The sequence below is a fragment of the Choristoneura fumiferana genome, chromosome 10 (genome assembly GCF_025370935.1).
Source record: "Choristoneura fumiferana chromosome 10, NRCan_CFum_1, whole genome shotgun sequence".
Taxonomy (NCBI): domain Eukaryota; kingdom Metazoa; phylum Arthropoda; class Insecta; order Lepidoptera; family Tortricidae; genus Choristoneura; species Choristoneura fumiferana.
In genome coordinates this window covers 20,132,717-20,147,340 of record NC_133481.1, presented here as the reverse complement: position 1 = coordinate 20,147,340, position 14,624 = coordinate 20,132,717, and the positions used below count along the sequence as shown (strand labels likewise).

General features: G+C 35.9%; 1 protein-coding gene across 1 annotated transcript in view; it reads right to left on the bottom strand.

Annotated features, from left to right (window-relative positions):
- Nucleotides 1-14,255, bottom strand: part of LOC141431784 (lipase 3-like) — a 34,269-nt gene extending 20,014 nt beyond the window's left edge. Inside the window, exon 1 of the mRNA XM_074092964.1 lies at nucleotides 14,139-14,255. Coding sequence (XP_073949065.1) covers nucleotides 14,139-14,255 — 117 coding nt within the window. The remainder of the gene's footprint in view (nucleotides 1-14,138) is intronic.
- Nucleotides 14,256-14,624: the final 369 nt, after the last annotated feature.

The following is a 14,624-nucleotide window of genomic DNA, read 5'->3' as shown; positions in this document are numbered from 1 at the left end:
AAATTACAACCAGTTTATCAAAAACTACGTTAAAACCTTTATCTACTGCCTTCTTTACTGAAATAAGATTAGAATTCAAGTTCGGTACGCATGAACCACATCAGTAATCTCTTTATATTAGTATTCTGACCGCAAGTGGTGATAGAAATATCTCCAATGCCGTTTACTGGGCAGTACATCTCCATTTTGCAATGCCGTTACAGTCCCAATAAACGAACTTCTCACAATTCATCCAATCCGCTCGTGACGTCATGTGTGCTGAAGCCTCCAGAATCAATAAACCATTTATCACGCTCTAATCTATTCTTCGGAACTAAGGAACTAAGTTATTCTTCGGAACATACACCTGAGACTTCTCCACTGAACTAGAAAAGCTACAGGCTTCGAGTTATTCTTCGGAACATACACCTGAGACTTCTCCACTGAAAAATGGTACAAATGACACAATAAAACACGGCAGTATTTAAGGGTCCGACTATAACGTCGTCAACGCCGAAACAATACGGAGGTCAATCTACAACAAAAACTTAACAAGTCCTACCACAAATAAAGACCCAATTCCTGAAAGGAAAATACAGAGTAAGGACAAACAGTCCCGGCCGAAGTTGTGCATAATTAGCAGCAACAACGAAAACTCCGTGCTCAAGACAGCTGAAGCATTTTGGCACACATAAGATATGTCACTACATTTATCCTCGCGGAGGTGTAGCTAAATTGTTGGAAGGCATAGAGAGCAAACTGAAATATTTCACTATGCAGGATGCCTGTCTTATCCTAATAGGAAACGAAGATTTTCAGAAAACACATGACTATCAAAAACTTGTATCCTTAATTAGAGATAAATTATTTCCTGTGTCATACACAAATGTAATAATTTGCACACCTACATTTAAGTTAAAAAATAACTGTAATTTATTCAATAAAAGAATAGAGCTGTTCAATAAATTACTATACATTGATATTGTGATGCTCGAATATGCCTTTTGGTAGACTCGAGCAAAAACCTTAAATACTCAAGTGACATGTTTTGGTCTAGGAGCGGTAGTATTAACAACAAGTCACTGTCAATTATATTTAAGGACCTAGCACATCATGTAAATGAGCTTACTTCGGAGAATACCAGTTTATCTATTTCACAGACCAAAAGCGTATTTGAGGATTTTCAGCTAGGTGCCGTTCAGTCCTTCAAATCCTGATAATGTTCACATAGTCAGTTCTTCTTTTTAGAGAAAAGTCATTAAACAGTAAAAATACCGTTAAAAAAACGCATACAGAGTTAGGTTATTATTTTTCAAAACTTGTGTGGCATTGCAAACAAGAAAGACGAATTGGAACTATATCTGAACAGTCTTCCTGATATAAAGCATTATGTTTGCATCTGTGAACACTTCCTGAATACGATTTCGGCGCCTCTCCTTAGAATAGAAGGTTACCAAATGGCAACGTTTAATATCCGGTCAAAAAGAAAAAGAGGCGGTTCACTAATTTTAGCTAAAATAAGCAGAAAGTATGTGGAGCTTTCGATATGTAAGAAATTGTATAAAGATGAATTTTTGAAGTGTGTGGCATCAGGGATTGTGATACGGATGTAAACTTAGTATGTTGTTATCGAAACCCGGTTGATGCCAATTTCGACAAATTCATGGACCATCTTGGTCAGCTTCTTGAGCACTTTTTTGACAGGAAGTGTCTCATTTGCGGTGATTTCAACATCAATTTGATGAGGATAGACAAAAAGGTAGTGGATTTTCTATCGTTACTTGCATCCTATAACTTTAGGCCCTTATCGATACTGCTACTTTCATTCGGAATGACTCACAATCGTGCTTAGACAACATCTTGACTAATTTGCCTGATCCCTGGGTTACTTCTCCTATAGTGGACCATAACGGACTCGCGGATGGTCATGCGGGACTTCTTGAATTATAGCTGTGGAAAAGAAGGGACATTAAAAAACGACAAAACTCTGGTGAAAGTAGTTAGAAGACTTGGTACTCTTGGAAAACAAAACTTTTTCCAAGAATTGTTAAGAGAGGAGTGGTTAAATATAGGAATAAACAATTTTATCAATAAACTTGAGAAGGTTTTCAAGAATAGTTTCAGGGAAAAAAAAAATCAAACAGTCTGTGGGGATAGACTCCAAATTAAAATGGGTGACAAAGGGAATAAAAGTCTCGAGCAAAATGAAACGTTTCCTGGTGACCCACAGAGTATCTGGTCTTGATAATGAGGACTCAATTACAAGATATAAGAAGAAATATATGACCATTTATAAACGTGTAATAAGAAACGCGAAGAGACTGACGGTTCAGACTCAGATAGAAAATGCAAAGGACTCAAAGAAGGAAATATGGAAGATCGTACAAAAAACATCGTAATAAGATTACAAAAACAGAAAGAAATAATCTGGTTTAAAAATAGAACAGGAAAATGGAACCACAAAACTAGTGAATAATCCTGGGGACGTTTGTGCCATCCTCTTAGAAAATTTTACCAAAAAAGGGGCACGATTGATAAATCAAACAGAGCTCTTTCACTGTTGCAGTCTCATGTTTCTAAAGTGCAGCATGATATGACTTTTGAACATGTAAGTCCGGTAGAAGTTAGCTTTATAGTAAGAAAGTTAAAACCTAAGACCTCGAGTGGATATGACGAGATTCCAATAACTATCATTAAAGAAAATATTGAAATACTCGCAGAACCATTGGCCTATCTCTTCAACGAGTGTATTGATTCAGGAATATTCCCGGACCAGTTCAAGATAGCGAAAGTCCTTCCAATACACAAGAAAGGTTCTGTACTAGATCCAAGAAACCAAAGACCCATCTCTCTTCTGCCAACAGTCTCAAAGATTCTGGAAAGAGTAATGAAGGACAGGTTGATGAAGCACCTTTATCAGCACAATATTTTGAGCCCGCGACAGTTTGGATATCAGAAGGGCAAAGGCACAAACGAGGCAATCACTACTCTTATTAGAGATATAACTATTCAAATGAACAATAGGAGAAAAGTCGCTGGCTTATTTCTGGACCTGAGCTCAGCTTTTGATACTGTCAACCATAATATCTTGCTGGCAAAACTAGAGCACTATGGGGTTAGAGGCAAGGTGTTGTCTCTTTTTAGTTCGTATCTAAAAAACAGAAAACAATTTGTTCAAATTAAATGGGTACAAGATGGCGAGGAAAGTACACATAACTCTAAAATGACCCTTTTAGAAAAGGGAGTCCCACAGGGTTCCATATTAGGGCCTATTTTTTTCATAATTTTTACAAATGATCTCATACCTTACATGGAAAACACTATTCCTGAGACTGAGCTCGTGTTTTTGCGGATGACACGAATGCTATCATATCAGCAGAAACTGTGAACTGTTAAATGATAAGGCTAATGACGCAATGAAGGCTTTTCACTCTTGGTTTGGTGTCAACGACCTTGAGTTGAACTGCAGTAAAACCAGTGTTTTAGTTTTCAAAACGACTTCGAACAACAAGGATGTGCTGAGGGTTCTCTCAAATGATGTCACAATTGATCAGAAGGAAACAGTGAAATTTCTTGGTGTCCACATTGACTCAAGCCTAAATTGGAAATTTGAACTCTCGGAAATAGCAAATTCTGTAAGTTCTGCATGTTATGCCCTTCGCAGTCTTAGGGATGAGGCAAAATTGTCCCAACTCAAGATGGTCTATTACGCATTGGTGGAGTCTAGGTTGAGGTACAGTATAAAGTTCTGGGAAACAGTTATAAATACAACATCAAAATGGCCTTTGTTTCTCAAAAAAGGGCTATTAGAACTATAGCTAGAATTCCTCAAAGAACATCCTGTAGGGAATATTTTTTTGAAGTACGGGATCCTCACTGTTCCGTGTCTATACATACTTGTAGTTCTGACGGATTTAGTTAAGCACATAACAGACATAGAGACTCCTGAAGAAAGGCACAGGCGCTTGGCTACGAGGAGGAAGGACTTGCCACGTTCAATTAATACTAAACTTAAAATAGTTAAACACACTGCAGGCTACCAGGAGGTTTTCTTTTTAACAAGTTGCCAGTTGGCCTTAAGTCACTAGTAGATGGACACATATTAAGAACAAACTAAAAAAATTTTTGTGGAGAAGTGTTTTTATTCTATTGAAGATTACTACAAATGTAACAATTCGACTTAATGGATGCCATTACAATTAGCCTGCTACATACCTGCGGACAATATTTCTTACGCATTCGTTTTTGTGCTACAGGTAATATTGCAAAATTTGTTTAAGAATGAATTAAATTGATTGATTGAAATTTTTCTTCTTATATATTAATATTAATTGTAATGACATTTTAGAAATTTTTGATTGACAATGTTATTATGTGTTCTATTGTTTTGTTTTGATTATGTTATTACTTATATGGGTTATGCATTTTTGTCTAGTACCCATTATGATTTCAAACACAATGTATATTGTTCTTGAATAAATAAATAAAAAAATAAAAAAATCCGTCATTGACATTCAGTGCACATAGAGAATTTTTGTGATTTACGGTCTCTTCTTCCTTGTCCTTTTTAGGGGACAATCTGGACGCTTATGTCCTGGCTCCATGCAGTCGTAACACACAATAGGTTTCTTCGGTTTGGATGTAGAAGTTTGTTCTGGTTCATTCGTGTACGAAGAGCAGTACCTGGTTATCTATAGCTGTTTATTCATTCATTCAATAATTTGGTCTTAATTAAATCCAACTGTAATGTCTATGTTGGAATTTTCCAAAAGCCATTACTAAAGGTGCATATTGAGGACTTAAACTCCAAGAAGAATCGCAGCTATTGAAGCATCTTCCATAATTTTGCCAATGTCGGCTAAAATTTGCACAGTTGACATGACAGCATTTATGTACGTCTCTATATTGGAATCAAAAAATCATCAAAGACAGTACCTGTACAGTTTCCGTTCGAGGCTTATACGTCGCCCTAAACCTTGTCCTCGTAAGCGGACGAAAGAGCATCCCAAGCTTCCTTGGCTGTTTTGCATGACCTTACATGAGTTATTCCATACCATCTAAAGTGAGACATATTTTCGATAACGCCTTCTGATCGTTACGTGATTTTACCTCAGTAGGAATGTTACTATTATCAGAATATCCGATGATCGTCTCCATCAACTCTTCATGCATAAGGTACATACGCATTTTGAAATTCCCATACGGAATAACCATCTCTGTTATGAGTGGTTTTTATGGCAGAAATCGAATTATTTGCCATATTTACTACGCACAGCTGTTTATGTCACAACAAAAATAGTATGAAAATATCTTCGTGAACTATTGAAAATTTTCACAGATTTTCATAATTTTATAAACGCACATACTGGAAAAAACTAGTAGATTCACTTTTTATAAAGAATATATAGCTTTTATAAGTAATACTCAGTTAAATATAGAGTTTCGTGCTGATAACGAATGTTGTATTTGACTTTGTTTATTGAAGTGACAAACGTACATCAGATAGAATACAATGTATAGTAAAGAATAAGAAATTTAAAACATTTGATTAGCCAGTTATACAACAAAATATTAGTTTGTTTACTTTTATCATATTTTTAAATAGTCTAATTTTAATGTATTTTTATGTATATTTTTGTTACTAATAAATGTAATTAGGTAATTGGTTACTTCGTTATATTACAATAAAGTACTTCTGTGAGTAGGTCACAAAAGTATCTTTTACAAGTCAAATGTCTTATACATGTTTTTTTTTATATTAGCAGCGTTTTCAGGAAGACCATTATTGCCAAGTAGAATACGCCACAAGAATCGTAACAGGTAATTTTTTCAAAACAAAAATTATATTACAACTAGCTTTTGCCTGCGGCTTCGCCCGCCTGAAATCCGGTTATCGCGCGCTGTTCCCTCGGGAACTGTTCATTTTTTCGGGATAAAAAGTAGCCTAGGTCACTCTCTGGTCCATAAAATATCCCTATGCCACAAATCACGTCGATCCATCGCTCCGTTTCGACGTGAAAGACGGACAAACATACAAACACACGCTTTCACATTTCGGTACATGATTTATTGTATGTATAGAATGATTTTAAAGTACAAGCCTTAGGAAATGATTCAAATAACGATGACGTATTGATCATAAACATAATGACCTCCGTCCGTGCATTACGGACGGAAGTGTGATATAAAATATTTTATTATATATCAGTGAATTATTAATTATCAGACGATAACTTTTGCCAAACATACAAACTGATAATTGTGTAGTTTAATGTAAATAGTGGTAACCTCTGAATTTTCGGATTCATTTTAAGACACCCTGTATTTTAGAAAAGTATAGTATTGCAGTGCCTTTATTTTGCTCGACTTGTACGACAAGCAATTACGAATGTCAAAAAAAATACCGCCAGTTCGGAAATACTTTTGATGAGATGAGGAGAATCATATTTTTTAAAGCAGACTTTACAATGCTTTTTGTTTTAAATTTTTAATATTACTAACCAAATGTGTCAATGCTGCACGAATAAACAAGATTTTATTTATTTATTTAGCAATGTTTTTTACAGTATTTAACACAACTACATTTTTAACAGTAAATTCGCTGTTTGAAGTGATAGATTGCCAATGCGGATCAGGATTATTTCCATATTTCCCTGTCCATGATATAAAATTAATTTTATAATACGCCTTAGATATTAATGTCTTCTTGACAATAGATATATGTTTGATCATTATTATTTTTTATAAAAACGTTCGCCATTTTATATTTCTCAGACGACTTTTTGATTTTAGCCAGTGTTTAAAATGGAACTTTAAGCTTTCCTGTTTTTCCTATTTTACTTGTCGACGTTCGTGGGAAAGTTACATATAAGTATTTTTACCTACATAGCAGTGGTGAAGCGTTCATAGAACCCTATTCCGATCGGCTTGCCCAATATTTACAAAATAGGCCAACAGGACATACAGGCTTTGTGAAAGATGTAAGCGATCTTTGCTTCGGCTTAACATAAAACGACATGTTAAGTAAAGCACCTGTCGAATTAATTATTCTAAACGAAATCGATGTCAAATTTTACATAAGCCATCATAGTTGAGGTCACGCACACACGAACATGTAATGTAATGACAGCGAGATTTTGACATTTACTCATACTAATTCATTTCATTCATTCACCTTTGGATTCGATTTGTAGCATTCGAACATGGCGGATGTAGACAATATCTAATTTTGCTATTTCTGTTTCTTTGGCTAGTTGAAGTATAATTTTGATTGTGATTAACCTTAACAGTGAACACTGATCCCAAAATTATATATTGCTCTCGTGTCTGTCATTTTTAATGCGCAAGTTGTCTCCACGTGGTTTCTGGAATTTTACTATCAAGTTGCAAAAACTACAATCACCGTACAACGTCCCTCTCAAAGAGAGTTTATCTTGACACTGGCGAAATTGTCCTATTAATTAGAACAGAAAAGCCATATTTTAAGAGAAAAGAAGAAGATTTTCCTTTTGTGCAATCAGTTCTTGTAACGGTGTATAATCATTCACTGCGACTTTCGTGGCACTATCTATTTCGTAGTTGTAAGTAAAGGATTACTAATGTCTGGGCAAAAAACTTTTCCCAAAGTTTGCACATTTTTGTTTTAAAAATAATTACATAGTCATGTTTCATATTACCAAGTATTAAGTATTTAGTAAAATGTATCGTTTGGCATAAAGCACTCTTCCCAAAATATTGCATGGCATAATAACCTACTTTTCTGGTAGCAGTTCGTTTCTGTGGGGGATGCAGTTTTAACCTAATCTAATCTACTTTTCTGGTAGCAGTTGTTTTCTGTGGTTGGATCGTGTGCGAAGTGTTATTTTGAACAAACATTTTTTTGGAATATAATATTAGCCAAAAAAAACGTTTGCTTAATAAACGTTTGTCATAATAAAACTTGACAATGTAAAATTATGCCAAATGATAATTTGACCAAATGAATAAAATGCGAAATGTTAATATGCTAAAGATTCGTCTGGGAAATGAAACTACTGCGATAAGTTTTTTTGGAAGTGAAGTTTGGCGAAAAATGCAGGTGGTAGGACTTTGTGCAAGGTCCGCCCGGATTGCTACCACCATCTTGCTCGCTACGCTAATCCTGCCGTGAAGCAACAGTGCTTGCACTGTTGTGTTTCGGCGTGGAGAGTAAGACAGCCGGTGAAGTTACTGGCACGTGAGGTATCCCATCTTAGGCGTCTAGGTTGGCAACGCGTCTGCAATACCCCTGGTGTTGCAGATGTTTATGGGCGGTGGTGATCTCTTACCATCAGGAGACCCACTTGCTCGTTTGCCATCTAGTCGAATAAAAAAATATTTTGCTGAAACGACAGTACGGCGTAAGTAAATCATAGAAGTTGCCATTACTGTTGAATTATAGATTGCCGATCGGCGTGGGAGTAGGCAGGCGTCCCGATCATGGCCGAAGCGCGCTTCTGACTGTTTTAATGGTAGGTACTCAATTATAAGGCACGACAAAGAGACTGTGATATGCGATGTAACCTCTAATAGTTGATAAGACTGTCTTTGTCATCGGTCAATTAGATTAATATTGTAAAAAAAATGTGAACTGAATTTAACCGGACGTAACCTTTTTGCCAATGCACTACCTCTGGGTGAAAAAAATTGGTTAAACATTTTGAAGATAGTTAAAATTAATAAGTTTTTGTTTTGCGTTTTTTGTCCTTTGTAGGTTAGTTCAGTCATTATTTGTTCCAAATATATATCCATGCCACAAATCAATCGATCTAGTTTGAGACCTTGGGAGGGATATGACAGTTTTTATGCCGGATTTTTTTTCCGATTTCGTCTATTGCGGGATTGCAATAGACGAAATCGTGGGCAAAAGCGAGTTTTACTTTAACTTTATAATTCGGTGCATATTGCATATGGCCTGGAACGAAATATTTAAAAACTGAAAGCTCATGGTTGCTAAACAAAAAAAATGTGGAAATATCTAGGAAATATCATGAAAACGTATAAGTACCTAATGAATGCATAGCAAAAAAATCTTTTGTTACAATCTTACAGTGTTAAAGTACTTAGAAGAAATTCGCTTCATTGACACCGTCAAAATCTGCAAATTGCTTTCGAACACCCACTTATGGGCTCAGTGGGGTGACAACGCTCGGCGGGGAACAGCCAGCTCCCCCACGCTGCTCCTGGACACTCTACAACGTGTGGATACCCTCGCAAGTGGTTCTCATGGACTTTTCTTAAGGATATTACTTGTAAAGTCGTTACAAATATTTAATTTGAGAAGTTATTGTTATTTTGAATTGGTTGCTGCTGCGCTGCGCCGATGAGATTCCCATGAGAAATGGACTGAGTATGAAAATAGTAGATTGTACAACAAGAGCATATAACGGGCCATTTTACCCGAGGCGTTCATATAGCCACCCGAGCCGGTACGGCGAGGGTGGATAGAAACGTTGAGGGGAAAATGGGTTTAATGCTCGAGTTTTACACTCAGCTTTTCACTTCGATGGCGAGGAAATGAAATAGCAACAGTGGAAACAATGATTCACTTTCTATGTACCTTTTATTTTTTATGCGTTATTATAATAATTCTATTATTTTAATTTTACTGATTCATTATGATTGATTGGTATATATTTTTTAAACAGATTTACAATATTATTAAATGATATGTACCTATACATCACAAGTATTTAACACAACTTTATTTTTAACACAGTAGGTTCGCTATTTGAAGGGATCGCTAATGATTGATTTGATTAATTTTTAGTTTAATATAAATTAAAAAATTAATAGAAACTTAATTTTTTGTTTGTGGCTGTTGACACCTGAGATTATCTTGGTCTTGAGTTGGTATTAGAGGAAGATTTTATTTTATGCACTAGAGCATAAAAAGTTATTTTATGTCGCCTAGATACAGCATAAACACGAACTTTACGAGCATGAGAAGTGAAAAATATATTTCATTCATGTGCTTTGAAACTATCATTTTAATTTTGCAGTTTTTCGGACAACAAAACCCACTTCAAATGGCTACGCTAATAACGCTACATAAGTAATATATCATCAACATATATCAAGAATCTTAATATAAGAAACATCTTCATAAAATTGAAAGAAGATAAGAAGATACAAAGTTGTATAAAAAGTGACCCTTAAAATTTGGTCGCAAACACAAATGACTCGGCATTAAATTTTATGTTTGTATTTAAACAATGTGTGATACGTTAATCGGAGAACATAAACATATGAGATAACTTGATAAATAGAGTGTTTTTGTTATCCTTTGACTTTATTCAAAGGCATCACTGTAATAATATTCAACCAGCTCTACTCCTCCTTTTCTGCCACCACCAAAGTCAAAATCCCAATAATAATTATAAATCCAAGTGTGTACATAGAGATGATATTATGTAGTAACAGATAGACTACTTTTATCCAAAATCGTAGACACTAGGTAAGTCTGAAAACACGAATTTTTACCCGGGTGTTCTTCTTGTAATGTAATAAGTAAAGAATTTATGACGCAATCAATATTTTTGCTTTTGTAAACTAAGCTGCACTGCTCTTTAGGTTTAATTGTACGTCATGTATCATCTCGTGCTTGTCTAACTTGGTTTAGTTTTAAGTCCAATATTCGAATGTCAAGGAAATTTGATAAAACCCCACAATTTCAATTTAACTCTTAAATTCAGTTAAGAATTGCAGTGTAAGTTAAATCATTAGAAACTAGTTTACCTACGAGTACTTACGAGTAAAGCTCAGTTTACTTGCAAGAAAAATCTTGCAAGTTACATTACATTGCGGCTCTCGATTGACCACTTTAATCTCGTAAGCTTTAATGGTTTCGCAATGTATGCCTCCTTTAGCCCCCCCCCCCCCTTTTAGGCCAGCAACGCACCCGCAGTCCTAATAATGCTGTAGGTGTCCATGGGCGGCGGTGATCAATTACCATTAGGTACCCGCAAAAATGTATTGCAGCCTGCAAGATTTTTCTGTCAGGTCTAACTTAACTGAGCGATCCATGTGTATAGCCGTAATATGTATTTTGATTAGTTTATGTGCCGATAGATGTCGCTGTACGGGAAATTAAATCAACCTGAATCGCGCTGGCGAGATTTTTCCTAGCAAGTATAAAAAGGGTGTCAAATTTAAATATATTGTCATTCGCCGAGCAACCGTTGTTTATTCACATCAAGGACAGCGGTTGAACAACATGGTTTGGTAATATAATACAACTTGCACAAATTTTCTTGCACGTTTTAGGACTCTAGACCAAAACCGCGAGCAAAATCTAGTATTCCATATTTACCCAAACCCATAAAAAACCTGAACACCTACTAAATTATTAATCGGCGAAGAGTCCCCAACAACTCCAAATAACAGTTTTCTGACGACAAATTACGGAAGCATTTGCTACTAGGGCCGTAATAACCGGGAGCCGACCGTTTAATCGCTTGCATACGTGAGTGGATTATTATATTACGGAAACAACGAAGGGCTGATGTAAGGCGACTCTTACGACCCTTTTGTGTACAACGCGGCGAATTTTGAATTTTTCCGACGTCTGAGCCTTTTACAAAGTGTTAATTAAATTATTGAAAACCTTAAGTCAAATTGCTCAGAATTGATTATACTATATTTTAAATCAGATTGTGTGTGTTTCCCTCCCTTTTTTACTGTGGTCAGTCTAAAAGTACGAATGCAAGATACGTCAATTAAATATTTTAGCGAGGTTACACGTACTAATTTGATAATTTAAAACTGGCCGTTATCCGGTTTATTTTTATTTATTTTTTATTTTATAAATTATTCAGGTATTTTTTTTATTCGACTGGATGGAAAACGAGCAAGTGGGTCTCCTCATGGTAAAAGATCAGCACCGCCCATAAACATCTGCGACACCAGGGGTATTGCAGACGAGTTGCCAACCTAGAGGCCTAAGATGGGATACCTCACGTGCCAGTAATTTCACCGGCTGTCTTACTCTCCACGCCGAAACAACAGTGCAAGCACGGCTGCTTCACGGCAGGATTAGCGAGCAAGATGGTGGTAGCAATCCGGGCGGACCTTGCACAAGGTCCTATCACCTGCAAATATATATGGTATTAGATAATAAATGATGAAAGGATTATTAATTCATTAAATAACTCTTATTAAAAAAACTGTTTTCAGTATATTAATTCAACACCTTGCAAAGTCATTTTACGGTTATGATAAATCGTATATATATAACAAAATAATAAGAACAGAAATTAGTTCGGTTCCTGACAATAGCATTCATCCAATTGATATGGCACTTAGTCCTTCTTGCAGCTTTCTGCGACTTCAAACAGAAAGATGTGACGTTAACCAGTTTAACATCCGATTGTTCCAAATCACCACCGATACATCAATGTACGTCAAACAAACATTTTTTACAACAACATCGTCCATTACATTATTCCCTGAGAAACTCCCCAGCTGGCGACTATTGAAGGAGCTATTTAAGTGTTGTGGTTATAGTTTACTTCATTACCCACTTGGCTATGCACGGCCCAGGGTCTAATTAACTGTAATTACAACTTAACTTGTGGTTAAATTAACAGTTTTTTCATCGCTTTTTACGGTCAGTGATATTTTGTCCTGTATAATTTTACTGCGGATACGATTAAGTATTGTACTCATCAATAAATACTGATTTGGAAAAGCGAGTCAGTTTATTAAGCTTTGTTATTTTATTTTTAACCGACTTCAAAAAAGGAGGACGTTCTATGTTCCAATGTTTGTATTTTTTTATTTATATTCACCGATTACTCAGTCAATTGTGGAGCGATTTTGAAAATTCTTTTTTTATTCGAAAGAGTATTCTTCTGACCAAATTTAAGTGACGTACTGTACACTAACTGCATTAAATATCTGTCACAGCGGAGCATGCAAAAATATCTGACACGTCATAACGGCCCTAAAAATGGAGTCGTATGTCATAAATAATTGTGATCATTTCTGTACCTTGTCGCTTTCAGTCGTTATACAATTTCGTATTGCTTTTCAAACATGACGTTAAAGTGAAAAGGTACAAAAGTGATCACTTATTTATGACGTTGACTGTACTATTGTACACTTATTACCCTTGCATATTTTATGGAAAAAACACAAATAGCAGATATAACCTCAGAATAGATAATAGTACAAGTAACATAACAAAATTAATTCCTTATAAGTTATAAAATCCTAGCAATTTCTTTTGATGCTCAATTTAAATAGATACAAGAAGATAGATATCATTTATTCATATATAAACAATTACAATTTACACAATTACAATAAATGCGCCAAACTGGAGTGACCAGTTTGTTGGATCAGATAACGTATCTCCTAATTCACCATTGCATTGATCTATGGACGATTACTATAGTTATCTGCGCTTACGCAACCATCAAAAATATCGAACACAAACACGACACGTGTTACGCCTATTTCATAATGTTGTGAATATATTGTGCAATATTGTAAAAAACACGCGGAAGATTGGTGCTGGGCACTTGGGCAGCCCAAGAGCCAAACATTCGATAAGGAGATACGCAAATTACATTCGTGTGCAATATAATACAATTATGTATTTTGTGCATTAAAATACATTTTTGAAGTAGAATGCAAAAAAATATATTACCCAGCCAAAAGAAAACAGGGGTCACTGGGTCTCATTGGTGAAACGAAAGTATTTAATTCTTTTTGTCTAAAATATGGTTATGTTAATTTAGTTGTTTATTAATTTTTAAAGTTGTACAATTATGAGTTTACATACATAAAAAAGAACTAACTTAAGATAGCTTAACTAACTGTAACAATAAAAATTATAAAAAGAATACCCCGTCTAATAGATCTGCCTGTGGCAGGGTTCCCATGACGCTGGCCGCATTACCCCTTTGGATCGCAAGTGAGATCCGCTGGGATAAGTACGCACCAGCTCTTGGGTCCCCAGAAGCGTCGACCAACCGGGACGACAGGGCCTTTATAAAAAACTTCATGTCGGCTGACCAGGGCCCTAAGGTCTCAACAGCAAGCGCCGCAAACTCGTAATCCTTTAATAAGGAGGAGTACTTGCGACGCTTGAGTATTTGAGCCTGATCAGCCGCAGCGCCGGCTTGTGAGCTAGTTGCCTGGATGTGGGACAGAGCGAAAGTATCAACGCATGTCGCGTCCCACATCAGGGCCCTACCGAGCTTCCATGGCACCAGGGTGACCCCGTCTGGACGCTTGCCATCGTCCCTTGCCATGCCGGCTGGCTCTAAAGCCGAAGGTACTGAAGCCGTGGCAAGCGACCGACGTACTTAGTCATTTAGTTGTGGATGAATTTGATGAAAATTAATTTAATCTGCTTACTGACATAGTACTTATTACATAATACTAACATATATATTAATATATACATATATATGTGTGTCATACTAATTGTTGTTTATTAAGTGTTTTTATTTATATGTTATATACCTATTCCTTTCTTCTCACTGTGCATAAATTACTGTTCGCCTATCTTTAAGTTTTCCTTTTCTAGCTTAGCTTAGCTTTTCTAGGTTAGCTTGAAAAGATCCCTTTTAGGGATAAGTTCGCCTTTGTACTCTTTTCTTTTGTTGTTTTCTTTTTGT